Source organism: Geospiza fortis, unplaced genomic scaffold, assembly GCF_000277835.1.
Source record: "Geospiza fortis unplaced genomic scaffold, GeoFor_1.0 scaffold391, whole genome shotgun sequence".
NCBI lineage: Eukaryota > Metazoa > Chordata > Aves > Passeriformes > Thraupidae > Geospiza > Geospiza fortis.
In genome coordinates, this window is record NW_005054472.1 from 360,690 (window position 1) to 380,406 (window position 19,717).

Sequence of the window (19,717 nt, forward strand, 5' to 3'; positions counted from 1 at the left end):
CCAGTCCAGCCCAGAGCACACTTCCAGCCAGGCTGTGCCAAGTGTAACATCAGCAGTGTGCTCTGAAATGAAGGGCTTGCCTTCAAATCCATTTGAGTCTCCCCTGGCTGCTGCAGAGTGTGTAATTCAGGACTTCAAAGCTTGCACACCAACTGCAGGATGTGTAATTTAGGACTTTAAACCTTGCACACCAACTCTGTCTTTGTGCAGGGTGTGTAATTCAAGAGTTTAAAGCTGGCTCACCAACTCTGTCCTGCTGCAGAATGTGTAATTCAGGACTTTAAATCTTGCACACTGACTGTCTTGCTGCAGAATGTGTAATGCAGGACTTTAAAGCTTCCACACCAGCTGCAGAGTGTGTAATTCAAGACTTTAAACCTTGCACACCAACTCTGTCCTGCTGCAGAATGTGTAATTCAGGACTTTAAAGCTTCCACACCAACTGCAGAGTGTGTAATTCAAGACTTTAAACCTTGCACACCACTTCTGTCTTGCTGCAGAGTGTGTAGTTCAGAACTTCAAAGCTTGCACACCGGCTCTGTCCTGCTTCAGAGCATCTGTACTTGCTGTGTAATCCATGTTCTTTGAGCAGATGACTGTGTCCAGGCTTTGTTGGTGTTTTGTTGGGGCTTTTTTTTAACCATAATTTTATTCCTTTTTAATTACAGCATCCTCTGCAGATGTTGGAGTGTCATAAAAATGAAATGTGGAAACGAATGCAGAGTTGTCATGGCTTGCTCCAGATTCTGGGCAGTAATTAAGCTGTCGGGGAGTAGTGGAAAGTTTGTCTGCTTTATCTGTCTGTCCTTTGGCAAAATGACCTCTGGGCTTGTTAATGGGAAAGGCAAATGTGCAATGAGCTGGATGCAGTGCCTTGGCTGGATCAGCGTGTCTGCTCTGGCAGATAAAGGATAAAAACTACCCTGCATCATCAAATCCAAGATTTTGGGGGTTATTTCATAGCTGGAGCCATTGCTGATTGCTGTCGGGGCAAATTGAGGTAGAAATGAGCAAGAATACTGGGTATATAAATATACCATATATATTGGTGTATATATATATATAAATATATATATGCACCTATATATATAGGTATATATGCACCTATATATATAGGTATATATATTTATATACCAATAGTGGGTATATAAATGGCAAAAATCTGGGTATTTTTCTGGTTGGTAGGAGGGAGCAGTGGCACGGTGTCAGTGCTGGGGGATTTCTGGTGTAACTGGGAAAAGCAGCTGGAGAAGGTGCTGAAGGGGCACAGGAACAGCTCTCAGAGCTCCTTTGGTTCCTCTGGGGACACTGCAGGACTCGGGGCTGCCTGGAACCCCCAGTGAATGTGGGATTTCATAGCTGGAAAAGCTGGAAGGTAAAAAGATAAGCCATACGTGGATCCCAGAAGGATCCACGTTTCCTCCCCTCTGTCTGCTTTTAAAGATTTTTCTGGCTGTCTCTAACACGTTCTGCAGATCATTTTGTGTAATCCTGTCTGGCAATTTGTTTCAAGATGTTGGGTTTTTATTTTTTTTTTTTTTAAAGCTCTTGTCTGAATGTTTTGTCCAGATGGTCTCAGTGTGAGTCAGACTGGAAGGTGCAGTGGCTTGCTTTGATAAGGTTGCTCTCTCTGTTTGGAGAGTTGATGGCTTTATAGGAGTGAAAAACCAGATCTCTCATGTTAATGGGAAATTAACCATTCAGGCTTTTAAAAAAACAAAAATAGGAGCAGAGCAGCTGAAGCTTTCACTGCTCATTTCCCTCTGTAAGTTATTCTGATGTTCCTGTGAAAGTGTTGGATTTTAAGTGGTGATAACAAATCCATCTGTGCTGGCTCTTCACAGGAATGTCTCCCACAGTAAAGGTCCACCACCATGAGAATTTACAAATGTCAGTCACAGCTTAATGGCATCCGTGATTTATAAACCTAACGAGCACTAAGAGCTAATGAAATCTTGTGTATTGATAATTCATAATTCAGCCATGCCAATAACTGGATTTCCTAAGTCATCTGAGATGTTGTCAGCATATAAATCAAATTTAAGTCAGTTTTATTGAAAGTTACACGTGTAACTTTATCAATGGAGGTTTTACTACACCATTTATTTGTGTGCTCAGTATTGTTAAGATAATATTTGTACAGACCTTCCTGACACAGGCTTTGGCTAAGCATAGATATTTCCAACAAAACCCCTAAACAAAATGCTGTATTCTTTTTGGTGTATTGATAAGATTGAGAAAGATGGATATTCCAGGGTGGGTTGGATTTCTGAAGGAAATTTCCTTTTTTTTTTCTCTCAAGGAGAATGGAGAAGCTTCCCTCGCTAAGCTGCCCCTGACTTTGCCCAGGATCCATCCCTGTGATTTCTGCTCTCTCCCTGCCGGGTTCTGGGGCTGCTTGGCTTTTTTGGGTGTGTTGTTTTCAGTCCCTGCTCACTGAACCAGCACAAACATTCCCGGTGCCTGCAGAGGAGCCTGTGCTGCTGTTTGGTGTTGATTTTGGCTGTGTTTGCCCCCAGCTGGTTCAGGGGCTCCTGTGCCGCATGGCTGGGGCTTCCAGCGCTCAGGGTAAATAAGTCACACCCTTTGCACTCTCTGGGTTACGTGTGCTTCAATTTCCTCCTGTCCCAGTGGCTTTGAGAAACCCCAGTTTAAACCTGAAACGTCAATTTAAAATAAACCCCTGCCCATGAACAAGATGGGTTCTAAGGTCTCCCTTCCAACCCAAACCAGTCTGGGCTTCTGTGACTTTATGAATTTTGGATTTTTATTTATTTGCAGTGGTGTTTTGTAGGGGCTGAGCTGTGCTGGTGGAGTGGCACCAAGCAAGTGAAAAATGGAGTTAATCAGGGCTCAGGTCAAGCTTGAACTGTGCAGAGGAGACCCAGACCAGTGCCAGGCTCAGCCTGCTTGGAAATGCATTATATGGTGCTTAATTTCAGGGAAAACTGTGTTAACTGTTATCCAGCTGATGCTGGGAAAATCCACATTAATGCCTGGATCTACCTCATACTCTGGCTTCAAATTATTCTAAGTTTTATCTGTACAAATATGTGTAAAATATGGGGATTTTTGTTCCCTTTCACACCTAGTGCATGGCTGCAGTTTGTATGGTGGGTTGCACCTGAGTTTCTTTGGAAAAAGCTTTTTTGGAAGCGAGGTGATTTTTCCTCAGGGGAAATATGATGTGATCAGAGAGGAAAAGAAAAAAAAATCAGATTTAGACTTTAAATTTATTGTACAAATTACTACTGTACAAAGACTGGGCAGAACCCTGTGTACCAGTGCATGTAGTAAAGTCCTTTATTGAACCTTGAGTCATTTATTGTAAATGCTGCAGCAATAGAAATGGTTTCTAAATGATAAAGCACACGTGTGTGTGTGTGTGTGTGTGTGTAAAAAGGAGAGCCTGAATTTTAATGTCAGTTCTCTGACAAAGGCTTATGAAAAATCAGCATCTCCTTGTTCTTGCTCTGCTCTAAGCTCTGCTGATTAATGGGTGTTGCTGTAGCTGACAATGAACTGATAGAAAAATGATGATTCACATAATTCGAGCTTTGCAGGCTCTGTCAAATATTCATTTCTTCCTTTACAAGAGGTGCTGTGGAGTAAAATGTGAGTTCTTTTTGAGACAGCAGTGCTGCACTTACCCAGCTGAATATTTATACCTGAAGGAATTAGATAGGAAAATCCTGCTTGGGACAGCTTTGCTTTCATTGAGTATTTCTGGTGTAAACTCCTTTTACAGACTCAGCCAGAGAGCGACAGGGAGACTGGAACACTATTTTTTAACATAATTGTGTTTTGTGGTTTTCAACTAGGCTCCTGTCTGGTTTTTAGGTGTGTTGCATCTGAATTAAAACAATGCTCCAATTTGATTTCTTATGCAAACAGTTAAGACTGATTTATCAGGGACTCTCCTGCCGGCTGAAAGAGGCATTACTTTGATTTTATGGGGTGTTTTAATGGCAGGTGTTGGTGGGGAAAATGAGAGGCTGCTCTGGAGGAAACCAGCTCTGTCATCATTGTCCACTGGTACCCTGGGCAAACAACCTGGCCCTTTTTGATGTTGTTCAAGTCAGCTGTGAAGTGTCTGTAATGATGCTCATTATTCACCTCCCCTGGAATGCTCAGGGTTAATTAATAGCCCTGAAATCCTCCCAGAAACACACACAGGGCCAGGCAGGGAGGCTCTGTATATTTGACTCACCCTGTTGACTCCTGGGGACAGTCTCTGTCCTCCTCCTCCATGGGCTGAGAGCTTTTCCTGCTGCTCCGGAGGGAAGGAAGGCCAGGAGGAGCCCCAGGAGATCCTTCATGGTTCATCTGTCCAGGGGCTGCTGGCCTGGCCCAGGCTGGGCTGCTCGGGACAGACCAGGTGGGTTCACCTGAGAGGGACCCAGGTGGCACCAGGGAAGGGGAGCAGTCCCAGGATTTCATTGCAGGATGCCTTGGAATGGTGGCACTGAGCTGGGCTGCCCCAGGCTGGGCTGCTCGGGACAGACCAGGTGGGTTTTACCTGGAAGGGACTCAGGGGTGTTCTGGTGGCACCAGGGAAGGGGATCATTCCCAGGATTTCATTGCAGGATGCCTCTGGAATGGTGGCACTATAACCCAAGATTATCATCCACTCTTCTATAATAACTGGATTTTCAAATGGTCCAGGGGCTGCTGGGCTGCTCAGGACCAATCAGGTCCTGGAAGGGACCCAGGTGGCACCAGGGAAGGGGATAATTCCCAGGATTTCATTGCAGGATGCCTCTGGAATGGTGGCACTATAACCCAAGGTTGTCTTGCCCTCTTACGTAATCACTGGATTTTAAAATGGTCCAGGGGCTGCTCAGGACAGACCAGGTGGGTTCACCTGAACAGGACTCAGGGAAGGGCTTCAATCCCAGGATTTCATCACAAGATGCCTCTGGAATAGTGGGACTAAACCGAGGTTATCCACTCTTTTATAATCACTGGATTTTCAAATGGTCCAGGGACTGCTCAGGACAGACCAGGTGGGTTCACCTGAACAGGACTCCAGGAAGGGGCTTCAATTCCAGGATTTCATTGCAGGATGCCTTGGAAAAAGGGGATTAACCCAAAGTTATCCACTCTTCTATAATTACTGGATTTTCAAATGGTCCAGGGACTGCTCAGGACAGACCAGGTGGGTTCACCTGAACAGGACTCCAGGAAGGGGCTTCAATTCCAGGATTTCATTGCAGGATGCCTTGGAATAGTGTGACTACCCCAAGGTTGTTTTCCCCTCTTATATAATAACTGGATTTTAAAATAGTCCAGGGGCTGCTGGGCTGTTGAGGACCAACCAGGTCCTGGGAGGGACCCAGGTGGCACCAGGGAAAGGGATCATTCCCAGGATTTCATTGCAGGATGCCTCTGGAATAGTGGGACTGCCCTAAGGGTATCATCCTCTCTTCTATAATAATTGGATTTTAAGGTAGTCTAGGGGCTGCTGGGCTGCCCCAGTTTGGGCTGCTCGGGACAGACCGGGTGGGTTCACCTGAACAGGACTCAGGGAAGGGGCTTCATTCCCAGGATTTCATTGCAGGATGCCTTGGAATGGTGGCACTAACACAAGATTATCATCCCCTCTTATATAATAACTGGATTTTAAAATGGTCCAGGGGCTGCTGGGCTGCTCAGGGCCAGGTCCTGGAAGGGACCCAGGTGGCACCAGGGAAGGGGATCATTCCCAAGATTTCATTGCAGGATGCCTTGGAATGGTGGCACTATAACCAAAGGTTGTTTTCCCCTCTTCTATATATAATAACTGGATTTTAAAATGGAGCCTCATCCTATGCTCCTTTTTTTTTTCCTGCATCTTTAGGAAATATTCCTAAAGAATAAATTGGTACATTTATTTTTCAATTGGTAATTTTAGTTTTCAATTGATAATTTTATTTTTCAACACCAGATAAGTTGGTGTTGGTTCTTTTTAGCACAAAGCAAGGGTGAAAATTGTCCGTGTGATTAAAAAACCAACCCCACGTGTGTCTGACTTTCCCCTCACTGCCTGAGACAGCCCTGGAATTTGGCAGCCTGCTGGAAGTGATTTTGAAATTGAGTTTGCTGTGCTGTGCTTGAGGAGTGTTTACATGTCCCCTTTTGTTCCTCTCTTCATTTCTTTCTCAATCATTTATTCATGTTAACGTGTTAGGTACCAGAGGGGAGAGGGAGGCAGAGAAATCCTGAGGTGAAACTCAATTAGACACCAGCATTAATCATTCTGTTTGTATCTCTAAATATCTGACATAATTCACCAAAGGATTTTCCTTTAATTGAAGAGATTAAGGCATGTAAGTTGTAAATTGCCACTTCTGTTCTGGCAATTTTATTCATTTGACAAATTTAGTTGATGTTACTTTGCATTAAATAATCGTGTGTAAGAGAGTAACTCTTCAGGTCTTGTGAATTGGGAAGAAAAAGTGATTTTTTTTTTCATATTAATGCTGTTTCTGGGTTCTTGCATCCCAGATTCTTTAGCACTTCCAAACTTTGAGCACCCTTGACAGATAAATAAAAAATTAGAATATCAAATTAACGAAGTTTTTGCAGAGGCAGCTGGGAATTGGGTCTGGGGAATTTGATGCATCCCTGGACTGTTTTCCTGAAGAAATAATTAGGGCTGTGGAGGATTGAATCTGTGTGTGTGTGTGGGTGCTGTGTTCTCACCTCTGGATGTGTCTGGGTGTGCAGCACTGGAATGTGGCACTCTGGGGAGCTGAAACTGGGATTCCTGCAGTGAACTGAGAGCATATGGGAAATGCCAGAAATAATGAGCACATTTCACGTTTCTGATGAATAATTCACTTCAGTTTAGGGCTTGTTTCACCCTTAAAATAAACCCCTCACAATATTTGACGCAGCGCAGCTGAAACACTTGGAGGAGAAATTTTGGAAGGCGAAAGGAGCCCTTGTTTAACTTCTGTTTTAATCAGCAGCAGCAGAGGAAGTCTTAACACTTAGGAGGAAGACATTTGTAAGGTTTTAGGATGGAGTTATGGCTACTAAACAGCTACTACACTGTGGAGCAGAGGGAGGGATGGGGAGGTGAAGGGCTGCAGGCAGAAACTCTCTCTAAAATAAGCCAGGAAAGCATAGCAGAAGCTGCCAGAAGCTGGAGTTGAGAGAAATGTGCCAGAATTGGTTTTAAAATAAAAAAGGATTTTTTTTTCCTTTTTCTTAACCCTAAAATCCACCTTTCTGCAGCAGAGATTTGGGGTGAAACAAAATGACAACCAAATATTTCTGGGCTGTTTTGGAAAGAGTTTTGGCAGCCCTGGCTGGCTGCAGGGCTGTGTTTTGGGGAGAGGGAAATGCCTGAGCACCCTGTGGGGGAAGAACCTTTGTCTTGCTGCCGTCCAAACCCCCTGATCCTCCTGCAGATGCATCCAGCATCTCCTGCACAGAGCAGGATGCCTCTGGAATGGTGGCACTAACCCAAAGTTATCCACTATTCTACAATAACTGGATTTTGAAATGGTCCAGGGGCTGTTGGGCTGCTGAGGACCAACCAGGTGGAGCACCCTGAGAGGGAAGAACCTTGTCCTGCTGCCATCCAAACCCCCTGACCCTGCTGCAGGTGCACCCAGCAGCTCCTGCACAGAGCAGGATGCCTCTGGAATGGTGCCACTCTAACACTAACCCAAGGTTATCATCCAGTCTTCTACAAAACTGGATTTTAAAGTGGTCCAGAGGGTGCTGGGCTGCTCAGCACCAAGCAGGTGGAGCATCCTGTGGGGGAAGAACCTTGTCCTGCTGCCATCCAAACCCCCTGACCCTGTTGCAGATGCACCCAGCAGCTCCCCTGGGATGTTCCCAGCCGAGGAGCTGGAGTTTCACAGGGTCACCACCATCTTCACCCAGCTTTTGTCTCCTGGACCTGTTCTGCTGCCTCTTCCTGCTGGGTTTATTGTAGAACAAACAGATTTTTTTTCTCTGGAGAGCAAGTGCAGCCTCTCCCTGTGCAAAGGAACCTGAGCTGCTTTGTGAGCAGGGCAGCGCCACATTCTTCATTCAAATCTGCTCCTGTTGAGAGGGAAGAGCCTTGGCTGCATCCCTCCCCACGCCCAGGCAGCTCATGGCTTGCAAATGAATTATTCCCCTGGTTCCTGCAGGGTGTTTCTGTGCTTTTCCCACACTTTTGGGGCACTTGGATTCATTCTTGCACTCTGATGCTCCATGGCGTTGATCAGTGCTCAGGAACCTTCCCCAAACTGGAGAACTTTTTATTATTCCTTCATAACTTTGGGTTTTTGGGGGTTTTTTTTGGTGGTGTTTAGGGTATTCGAGTGGTGTCAGTGGGGTTGGAAGTGGAGGCTGGTGGGGCTGGTGGAGGAGCAGGATTAGTTCAACTTCCCTTCCTTGGAGTGTGACCCTTGTGCAAGAGCCGCTGGAAATCCCCACTCCAGCCCTCCCTGCCAGACAGGATCCAGAAACGTTTCGCATTTTTACATTTTAGTCATAACCAGCCTTGGTTTTGTGAGAAATCAGGAGGAATTTGATTGAAAATGTGTCCAGCACATGCTTAGCTTCACTCCTTGCTGTGTTGTTTTGAATAACTGGGAGCACATCTCCAGCTCCTTGCACTCATAACACCTTTTAATTCTTTTTTCTTTAATCTTTTTTTGTGGTTAACACAGGGTTTGAGGGAAGAATCTTTTCTTTCTGAGCAGTAGAAGAGTGTGATGGAAAATACCATTTGAGTTTGGTGCTTCAGGGAGACTTGGTTAGCCCTGGCCAGAAGCAGGAAAGGAACTAAAGCAGGAAAAAAACCCCTTTATATTAAAAATATTCACCAATTTTTTTGCCATCTATACAGTGTTGGCATTTTCACCCTGCAGGAGTGGAAATAACTATGACAAAGTTGTTTGGAGAAAATATTATTCCAGGTTGTTTAGTGGGCCCAAAGCAATTCCTGCCTCCCAGGGCCACACAACACTCAGGGTGCTCATTACAGCAGCAAAGAGTTGCAAAGAGTTTTTTAGTTCAGATTATTCTCTGAATATTGAAAATATGAACTGGAGGATGTGTGTGGGCATGTGTTGTCTTTGATTGCAATAATAGTCCATGTGTCAAAATGACTTTTAAATTGTTCATTCTGTAATTCCGTGCTGCAAAACAGTGATAAAATGTAGTTTTACTACTTGCCCGTGGTGTTTTTTCCAGCATTCAAAAATTGGGAAAGCATAAGCAAAGCTTTGCCTGAGGTTTTTTTCATTTTGGCTTGGTGTCAGTTGGGGGAAAACCTTTAACTGAGTACAGACAATCCTAAAATAGCTGTGAAACTTCCTGGAGAGGAGGAGCTGCAATGCTCCTGCTGTTTGCACGTGGGTATTTGAAATGTATTGATAAAACTTTTATTTCTTTTGAATAAACAGTTGTAAAACCTAAAAATAGATTATTATTACCTCATGTACTCAAACACATTCCCCTTATCAGGCTTGTTTGGAGGAGTTGCTCACGTTCTGCTGTTGGAATTAGGGCCATGAATCCCTGCCCAGGGGAATTTAATCTGAGTTCTGGTTTTAAACATCCTCCCCCAAAGTCAACAGCATGGGCTGTGTTTTGGTGATAGCAAAGGGGACCTTCATTAGACAGAAAAAAAAATGTTTAATTTGAGTACTGGATGGATTAAATACCTTGGCAACTTTGTCAGCGTGGTTAATTGCAGAATTTTGAGCATCTTTTAAAAGCTTTGCAGCTCTGAAGCCTCACCTCAAGTTTGCAGTCTGGGAATACCAGATGAGTGGTGTGTTTGGGGGTTTTTTAGTGTGGATATGGAAAACCAATGTCCAGGCTGGCTGTGGGATTTTTTAAAATGGAATTCCTGAAAGTTATAAATTTTCCAGGTGCCAGCCGTGCTAGGGGCATCACCCTGTTTTTTGGTGTGGACATGGAAAACCAGTGTTTAAGCTGGCTGTGGGATTTTTTAAAGTGGGATTTTAAAATGGAATTCTTTAAAGTTATGAATTTTCCAGGTGCCAGCTGTTCTGGAGGCATCACCCAGGGCAGATGCAGCAGCTGCCACACTCCTGCAAGTGGCACTTGTGTGGTGCCTGGAAAAGCTGGGAGGGAGCCCCAGGTAATTAGTGATGCACATATATTAGGGTGTAGGTGAGGAAATAAAAGCTGAATGTCCTCAGTTCTTCCCTGAGACCGAGACCAGCCTTAATTTTTGCTTTTAAGCACGTCTGGCGTCCTTTCACTTCATTAATGCAAATCTCCCAGCGCTCGTCTTGCACCTCAAAACAATTTCATCAATCTCTGCTGGAAAGAATTTCAGCTCCCAACACCTCCAGCTCTGTTTATATATTTATAACTACAAAGGGATTCTTGTCAGTTTGTGTTACCCGTCGCTCTTATTTCTCAAATGGAATATCTGGCTGTAGAAGGAATATTTACCTTTTCCAGGGCTTACAGTGGTTGTGAACCTGAATCTCCCTCCTGGCTCTGCTCTTAAACAAAAGGCTGCATTTCCTCCTCTTATATCATTTTCACTTCAAAGCCAAGCTTTTAGATTACCAGGGAGATTTTTTTAAGGCTGTGATGATCAACAGCTTTTGGCTGGTGACACAGCTTGTTCCCTGGAATTCTGGCTGTTAATATAGAAAGGCTTTTCAAAGTCATTAAACCTCCCAGCCACATTGGGGTGGCTGGGCTGGGCCTGTCATTAGTCACAGCCCTGTTTGTAATCATGTACCAATAAAAATAGTCAGAAGTACCAAGTCCTTCACTCTTGGAGTACAGCCTCTCATATGTGATGGCAGGAGAAATGTGAATAATTTAGTGATGTGGTAAGAACATGTCAAAATATGTGATTCAGTGCATTCTCTGAAAGTTACTTGTATATTTAAACAGTTAGTGCTTTTACTCACAAGTTGTGTTGGATGGTTTTAACTTTTGGAAGCTGAATGGAGTGTTGGCTTTAAACTCAGCTGTAGTTTTTAGTTTGACCTACATGGTGTCTCCAAAAGCGGATGCCCAGACATCTCATTCCGATGTTCAGCACAAGACTGTGTGGCAGCTCCCAGGAGATGAGGACTGAAAAAGGACGAGGCACAAGATCTAAAATCCCAGCTCCAGCTTTGAAGTGGAGATTTAATTCATTTTGCCTTTTCTTGCCTTTCCTGTGCTGCGGGGAGCCTGAGAGATCAGCCTGTGTTAGGCTGGGTGTGCAGTTTAGGGTGGTTCCTTCTTAGTCAGGGCTACACAGCCCTGCTGGCTGCCACCTTCCCTGGGCTGTCCCCTGTCTCCTGGCCATGCTGAGGGTCCCATGGCTTGGGGACAGCTCAGGGCCACCAGGCACAGCTGGCTTTGGAGCTGGGCTCTGCCCGCTGCGGCACATCCGTGTGGGTGAGAGCCTTGCTCTTTCATCTGAGGCTTGGTGGTTCTGTTTTGCTGCCATCCCACTCCTTTCCCAAGCTTGTCATCTTTTTATGCAGCGTGGCACTCGGGCTGGGGCGGGGAAACCTTTCCCTTCCTTGGGAAAGCAGGGATGCAGGAGATGGGTGAGATACTGAGCCCTGCTCGTGCCTCCTCCTGGTGCCCTGTGCTGCCAGCCTGTGATTCACCCTGCTGCCATCCAGCCAGAGCAGTTCCAGCTTATCCATGGCAAGAGCTGAAACCCTTCCTAGGGAGGGACATGAGCCCTTCCTTGGGTTTCAGATTCCTTCCCATGATCCTGCTCAGAGCAGGGATGTTGTTGGAGTCCAGGCTCTGAGGTTACCCTTTCTTAGGTCACTGTGTGACCTGTGGGAGAATAAATGAGTTGGTACAGATTTGGTTCCATATTCCAACGTTATAGGATGTTTAATCCTTAAAGAGTCAAGTTTGGGAAATTCTGTTTCAGAAGGTGGATGTTGGGTGCTGTAGCAGGGTGAGGTGCAGTCCCAGGCACTGTGGATATCCCCCTGCTCCAGGTGGAATTGTTTGATGAAAACACAAATTCCTGCCAGGAGCTCTGCAGAACTCTGCTGTGTTTGGTGGAGTTTGAGGATGCTGAGGATCATGGAATGCTTTGGGATGGAAGGGACCTTAAAGCTCATCTCATTCCCCTGTGCAAGGGCACCTTCCACATTGCTCCAAGCTCCATCCAACCTGGCCTGGAACACTTCCAGGGATGGGGCAGCACAGCCTCTGGGTGGGGAATGGCAAATGGGAATAAGATACAGAAGGCAGAGGATCCTTCCTTACCCTCTGAATTTATTATAAACTGGACCTGTCTCCTGTGAGCTCCATGGAATGTTGAAAAGGATCAAAGTCAAGTCATGCAACTGCCCAGCATTATACAACTGTCTGTCCCTTGGTGACCCAGGTGACTTTATGATCTGGTGATGGAAATAAATAAATGGTTTGTTTGAGGTGGATGGAAAACTTTCTGTGGCCACTGAGGATGTTTGCATTATGTAGCGTTGTCAGCCACGTGCGTTTGAAATACAGTAGACAGAATTCAGTGATACAGGGCAAGGCTTACAATAAGAATACCTGGTGTTTAATCCTAATTTTTCCACTGGCATCTTGACCTTGAATTCAATGTGTGCTTATTCACCTTCAGGCCCTTGAACAGAATCTTCAGGAGGTTGTTCCTTGTCTTCAACCATCGCAGTGGGTGGGATTGCCAAGCTCTAAAGGAAAGGAGGGGGAAAGGCTTTTTTGGTGTTTGAAGTGGCTGTTAACCTAATAACCTGTGCAAATTAAAAGATGCAGAAGCAGTGGATTGGGGACTGGAGTGGTTGTTGTGACTGGAGACATGAAAAGGTCCCGTGTAATTCGGTGACCCTCGGGTTAGAGCACGCACGGCCCCGCCGCCGCCGGGGGATGTGCTCGGAGCAGGCCCGAAAAAAAAAATCCCTTCTGCTTGTGTAAGCAGTGGGAAAACAAGCAGACACTTTATACTCTGGAAGGCCCAGTAAGCCTCAGGAAATTCCTGCATTCTTGATTTTATTTTGTGGCACAGGGCTGCGGGGTGTGTGTTTGAAAGATGAGTAAGGTCGCCTCGCTCGGGCCCAGCGCCGCGGCCTCGATAAGCCGGGGCTGAATGGCTCATTGTTCCCTGCGGGAGCCCGATCAGCTGTCACTGCTCCCCTCCAAAACACTGCCTTTATTTATAAGGAAAAGTGCTGAGATTGCCTTTCACACTGGAGGAGAAGCTGCTGGTTCTCTGTGCTGTTCAGTCAGAGAGCTGTGTGTGGAGTGTCCCACCTCGAGAGCCAAGAGCTTGAGCTGCCTTGGGATTTTCTAATTCAAACACTTGTGCTCCGATCTTCTTGTCTCTCAGAGCTGCTGGTTTTTTGGAAGTCGTCCTTTGTAGTCCTAATTTTGCTCCAGAAGATGGTTTTCCCATTGAGAACATCATGGGCAATGTCCAATTTGTTGCCCTCATAAAAATCCATCAATTGCGGCACCGAGGAGGGTGGGTGGTAATCTGCCATTCCATGACCTGCCTGAATCTTCTATTTGCCATCCCTACCCCAATCCTCTTCTCTAACAAGGTGTCTGCTGCTCATCCATGCTAAGAAGGTGGCTGACTTCCAAAAAGTTACAGAAATGCACAAATAAAAACATCACAGTCAAAATTTGCTGCATTTGAATCCTGACTCTCTTAATGTGCTTAGCAGAAAACACCAGCTCCGCTCAGGTGTTTTCTTTCAAAGAATCCTCAATTTACAAAAATTAGTGTCTTTAGTCCAGTAGCTTCTGGAAAGGTCACAGAGTTGTTTCTGTGTTGGGGGCATCCCTTTTGGTGAGGAAAGGGTGGAGGAGAAAACCCAAAGGGAGGAAGAGCTTTCTAATGCTTCTTGTGTTGAAGGATGTTCCTTTTTGGGTGTCAGACCTGCAGGTGAGAGTCACGTTAAGGATCAGGAGAACTGGGTGATTGCAGCAAGGAAACACCACCTCCCTGGCAGTTTTGGTGCTGTTATCGCCTCCATGGCTTAAAAAAAGTCTAAATGGCAAAGCCTCAGGTGGGATGGGGGTGTCTGGTTTGCATTTCCCTGGTTAAACTGGCGCAGAGCCTTGCAAATCCTTGCAGGGGTTTGGGGCTGGGGCTCGAGCTGAGTGTGTGCAGCACATTTTGGGCATCAGCAGCAAAGTTTTACATGAGTGCTGCCAGGTGTGATGTGTGAGAGCATCCCAGTGGGCCTGCCAGTCCTGAAACACCAGCTGGGACGGGGCGGACAACAAAGGCAGCTCAAAAGCAAAGGGATCTCCAGCGCTGGGGTAAATAAATACAGCGTGCAGATTTCACCTGCTGTGGCTTGTGCTTCCCTGCACATCCAGGGTCGGGTTCCTCGTGGATTTGTCTCTTCCTGGGGTGACCCCACACTCTTCCCACCTGAGCTGGGGCATCCCTGAGCCCGGGGAAGCAGCAGAGCTGGAGTGGTTTTGGTTAAAGAAGTGCACAGGCAGCTCAGGTTGTTGTATTTGCCTGTAAGCTGTGTTTCCCGATGAAGAAACACAGGTTTTCTGGTTTTTAAGATTCTTTCCTGGAGGGAAAAAATAAACCTGACCAGCTTTGCCCCCACATTGCAGTGTTGACTCTTCCCTTTCAACAACCTTGCTGGCTGTATTTCCTCCTTGCAAAAGCCCCTGGGTACCACAGGCTGAGAAATTTGGAATGACCAAATTCAGTGCTAATCAAGGTCATCTTCAAGCTTGAAAACCCCACATTTGTTCAGGTTAATTTTTTTTTTCTTTTTTTTTTTTTTCTTTTGGCAAGCCTGACTGGGAGCTATGTTTTCCTACATGTGGTTTGGGTTTTGGAGTCCCTAAAATAAAGATGCGGGGTTTTGTTCATGGCAAATCCCAAATTCCTTAAAACTGTTCCCGCAGATGTGAGCACAATCCGAGGCAACTGATCCTGGGAGTGCATGGCAGGAATGAAACCATGGAGGTCCAGATGTTTGTTTTTTTTTCCTATTTCCTGGGCAAAGGGACAAACTCACTGAGGAGCCAAGCTGCTCTCTGTGATTTTCCGTATTTCAGGAATCAGCGGTGAAGTTGTTGATTTCTGAAAAAATTGAGTTTGGGAAATTTGCCCTCCTCTCCTTCCCTTGCAGTGATGGAGCTGTGGGCGCTGCAGTCGCGGTGTGGAGGTGTGAGGGAAGCTGTGAAACCTGAAATTTTATTGAAACCTGAAATTTTATTGCTGGTGCTGGGTTCAGCCTGGAACAACGCATCTCGGAAAAGCTTTGGAGGGAGCAGCGCTCGCAGTCAGGCCGTGGCAAATCTCTGCAGTTTCACTGCTCAAAGACCTTTAGATGAAAGGGCATATTTTATTGATTTCATGTTGAGTTTATTGCCTGTGTAAAAGCCAAATAGCCTCTGCTGGCTGCATCACTGAATATTTCTGCATTTTTAGCCTGAGACTGACACACTTCTGCTGTGTTTTCTTGCCCTGTTTGACTGTGAGTGAGTCATTTTACTATTCTGTCCCTCAAATTCAGGATTAGTGGGATAAGGAGAACACGTGGCTAATGGGAGAAGCTTTTTCACATTGGTAAAATGCTTGAAAACAGTTTGTAAAATGCTGTGTTAACATAGAGACATTCATAATAATTATGCAGTGATTATTATGAATGTGCATTAATAATTAATTATGATATTAACACCTATATCTGTGTGCTTTATGGTGTCCTTAGATGGAAATATGTTACTTGCAGATATTTTAAAAGGAAAAGGAGCCTTCCTGGAGATGATTCCCTAATGGGAAGTGCTCTGGTGTTGGGTCTCCAGAGGGGTTTCTTCATCTCTTTCATGGCTTGGTTTATAATGAGCTGCACAGCTGGAGACTTAGGAACAAACTGAATAATCTGAATTTGGTGCCTTTAGGGAGTGCCCCAGAATGTGCAATGTCTTGTTTCTGCATCAGGAGTAGTTTGCAGAGGAATTTGATAGAAATTCCCTGAAGTGGTTTGCTGAGCTGACGTGGGGGATTGCAGCATTCAGTCCTTTTTCCAGACTGAGATTCAGTACATTTTTAGGCAGTGACTGCTGGTTCCCTTTGCCAAAAATGCGCTTGACACTTGTAACTGATGCACTTTTCAGCAACAAAGCTTTGCTGTGCACCAGCCTGCAGGGTTTGGGATGGATTTCCTTGCAATTGCACCCCCAGTCATTTTCTGCCTGCGCATAATCACACAAGGGAGCCTGGCTGACACCAATGAGGGAACCCATTTTTAAATGGTGTTTTTCTGGAGAATTGTGATGGTGTTTTCTGTGATGGGACTGTGTTTAATCTGCAGTGCTTTTATTTGTTGCAGAGATCCGTGCCCAGTTGGTAGAGCAGCTGAAATGCCTTGACCAGCAGTGTGAGCTTCGGGTCCAGTTACTGCAGGACTTGCAGGATTTCTTCCGCAAGAAGGCAGAGATTGAGATGGATTACTCCAGGAATTTGGAGAAGCTGGCTGAGAGATTCCTGGCTAAAACTAGGAGCACCAAAGACCAGCAATTCAAGTAGAGTATTTCCCTTTTGTTTCTGCTTTTTTTTTCCTCTGCTGTAGGTTTGATTGCAAGGACAGGAATGGAAAAGAGAGTTGTTAAGAGTGAATGTAGGCGCCAGCACTGCTCTGAATTCCAGAGCCAAACATTCCCAAAGTTTGTGTTGGACACAGAAGCCATTCCCTGTTTCTGGTGCTCACTGATGTCAGTAATTCCGGCTGGGTTGTGTGTTGTTAATGAGAAATGGGATGTAAGAACTGGAATGTGCAAAAAAGGAGTCATTTTTTGGGAAAGGTGGGCAAAGCTGTGTGCCAGATTTGATGGACAGGATTTCCTTCAGTGTCAATGGCTTTGGTTTTCTGAAGGGAAGCTGTTCCCAATCTGTTCCCTGCTGTCAGTTCTCTGTTTTTGGGATCCCACACACGCTCTGTGTGGGAGTTGTGCTGCAGCTCTGCTACTATCACTTCAAACAGCAGGGAAATAAGGCCAGGAGCACTTCCAGAGAGAGCTGTGCCACTGTGGGTGGGGGAATCCCTGGGTACCGAGCTGGGGGGACTCAATTAAAACCTGAACATGTCCTTACTGACAATCTCTTGATCTGCTGCCTGAAACATCATTTACAGCTGGGTCTGGCTCTGCTGCTGGATGTTGGTTCTTCTCCACTTCTCTGAGTTGTGGTGACTGATTGTGAAAAACGCCAATCACTTGTTTTTAAAAGTTTAAAAGTTTAATAGTAATAAAATGGTTATAAAAATAGTAATACAGTTAGAGTAATAACAATTTGGACAATCTGAATTAGGACAATATGAGACAATAGAGACAAAGAGTTATGGATGTCCAGGTACCTCTTTCTGGGCAGCAGGAGCCCGAAAAAGGAGCCACGTGAACAGAGGATTAACCCTTAAAAGCAACAGCCTGTTGCATATTCATACACCTCATCCATGATGCATAAATTCCATTCAAACACAGGATTCTGTGTGGGCAGTGTCAGCTTCTTCCTCTGAATCCTGACAGCACCTTCAAGGCAGGAAGAAGTTCATTTCTTCTGATAAGAGAGCAATAAATTCTCTTTCTCTGAAAGATTCAGGTGTCCTGTGGCTGCTATCTCACTGCAAGTCCTTTCTTTTAAAAAAGTATCTTACATACCACAGTTTCTATTTTAACATTTTTAAAACCTAAAACTACATTTAACACAGTACTTAAGAGAATTAATACAGCACTACTTTCCAACACAACACATACAATATTCATTTGAATATTTGCGAAAAGCCAATCATAAAATACATGTGTTTTTCACACCGATGCAGATGGAACCTGGTTTTATGGGTTCACATCCTTTTGATTCTGCTTTTCCCAGGGGAAGGGGCTGCAGGAGGGGATGTGGGGGTGAGCCCAGCCTGTGCTCCCCGTGTGGGCAGTGCTCAGCCTTGTTGGGCTGTGTTGTCAGGGCAGCAGCTGAGGAAAACAAGGAGCAGCAGCAGCCTTGGGATCTGAATCATTTCTGAGATCTGAGAGGATCCATCTGGGCCCGCTCCCACCCCGAGTGCAGCGTCACTTTTCGCATTGTTTGGGTCAGGACGTTCTCGCTGTGTTTGTGCTCTGCTGTTGCTGTGTTTGGAGCAATGTGGGGACGCAGCAGCTTCCCGTTTCCAGCAGCAGCTCTCTCTGTGGGAGCCATTAAGGAGGCACCATTTTAGTTTCCTGTCTGCACAGCTTTGATGTCATTCACTTGGGTTGTCATGTAGAGCACACGTTGTGCTGTGTGCTCAGGAAAGCCTGGCTCCAGAGCAGAGCTGTGTGGGGAAGAAGTGTTCTGCAAATCCATGGATCTGTCAGAGTCTGAAGGGCCTTTCCTTTCCTTTCCTTTCCTTTCCTTGCCTTTCCTTTCCTTTCCTTTCCTTTCCTTTCCTTTCCTTTCCTTTCCTTTCCTTTCCTTTCCTTTCCTTTCCTTTCCTTTCCTTTCCTTTCCTTTCCTTTCCTTTCCTTTCCTTTCCTTTCCTTTCCTTTCCTTTCCTTTCCTTTCCTTTCCTTTCCTTTCCTTTCCTTTCCTTTCCTTTCCTTCTCCCCTTCCCTTTTTTCCTTTTCTTTTTTTCTTTTTTTCTTCTTCCTTTTTCTTTTCGAGTGGAAGTGTTGTTACAACTATAAACTCTGCACATCCTGCAGGTGCCTTTAAGATGGCACTAAAGAGATGATGTCTAGATTACAATTTTCCTCTGCAGTATGATGGGCGTTTTCAGTTGATTTTGTTGTTGTTCCTGGTGAAAATTGAGGTGATTTTCTCGATATTGCACGATATGAAACAACCCATCAGAAACACTTCTGTATTCAGCTTGAGAAAGTGGCACAGAACTTCTACTTGGGGATTTGGAATGAATTTATGATGTGGAAGTTTTGACCAGAGTTGAACAGAACCCTGCAGGATTTGCAGGGAGAAGGGCTGGTGTTGCTTGGGCTCCTGATTTCTCTTACTTCAGCAGCAGATTGCCAGAAATATGCCTTGCTCTTGGAATGTGGTATCCCTGCAAGGTCTGAGTCATAAATACACAAATTAATTTGGTCAAGAGTTGGAATGAGTGAAAAATACCACGATGTCTGAGGCTGCTGGGTGTGTGGGCAGTGTTGGTCAGCAGTGGCACAGGTCAGGCTGGCCATGCAGCACTCAGGACAGTGCCAGAATGCCACAGGGATCCTTAGGGGACAATTCCCTTTGTAACCACCTGTCCCCAGCGCTGCCCTGCCTGACTCACAGGGACTGTCCTGGCTGGCATCTCGTGTGGAGATGCTGGAGCTGGAATCCCATTGGGAGCCCCTGTTTGATCCAAACCAGCCATCAGCTCCCTGCTCCTCAGGATTACAGCCTGGGAGAGGAGCCTGCTCTGTAATTGCCCGGCTCTGACCCTATAAATACCCCGTAATAGCCTGCTCTCCCCAGAACTGGTAATTATGGCAGAAGGTACCGTGTCATTGCCTGCCTGCTCCCCGTGGCACATCCCCTTTTTAGATCTCCTGACACGGAAATCTGAAATCTGTCAGGCAGCCACCCTGTCATTTGCATTTTCCTGCTCTGCAGCTCTTGTGGGATTGCCCACTTGCTCCCACTGTGTTCCTGCAAGGGAATGCTCCCCAGGGCAGGGGGATTTGGGCTGAGCCCTGGAGTTGGAGTGTGTGGGTTCCTCCACGCTGGGCAGAGCACAGGCTTCAAGGAGAGAGCAGAGTGGGAGATGCAGGCTGCTCTGGGGCTTCCCAAAGCGCAGGGAGGTTTATT

General features: G+C 45.7%; 1 protein-coding gene across 1 annotated transcript in view; it reads left to right on the forward strand.

Moving 5' to 3' along the window:
* The window catches only part of SRGAP2 (SLIT-ROBO Rho GTPase activating protein 2), a 134,623-nt gene that overhangs the window by 17,220 nt on the left and 97,686 nt on the right, over positions 1 to 19,717 (forward strand). Inside the window, exon 2 of the mRNA XM_014309955.2 lies at positions 16,275 to 16,467. Coding sequence (XP_014165430.1) covers positions 16,275 to 16,467 — 193 coding nt within the window. The remainder of the gene's footprint in view (positions 1 to 16,274; positions 16,468 to 19,717) is intronic.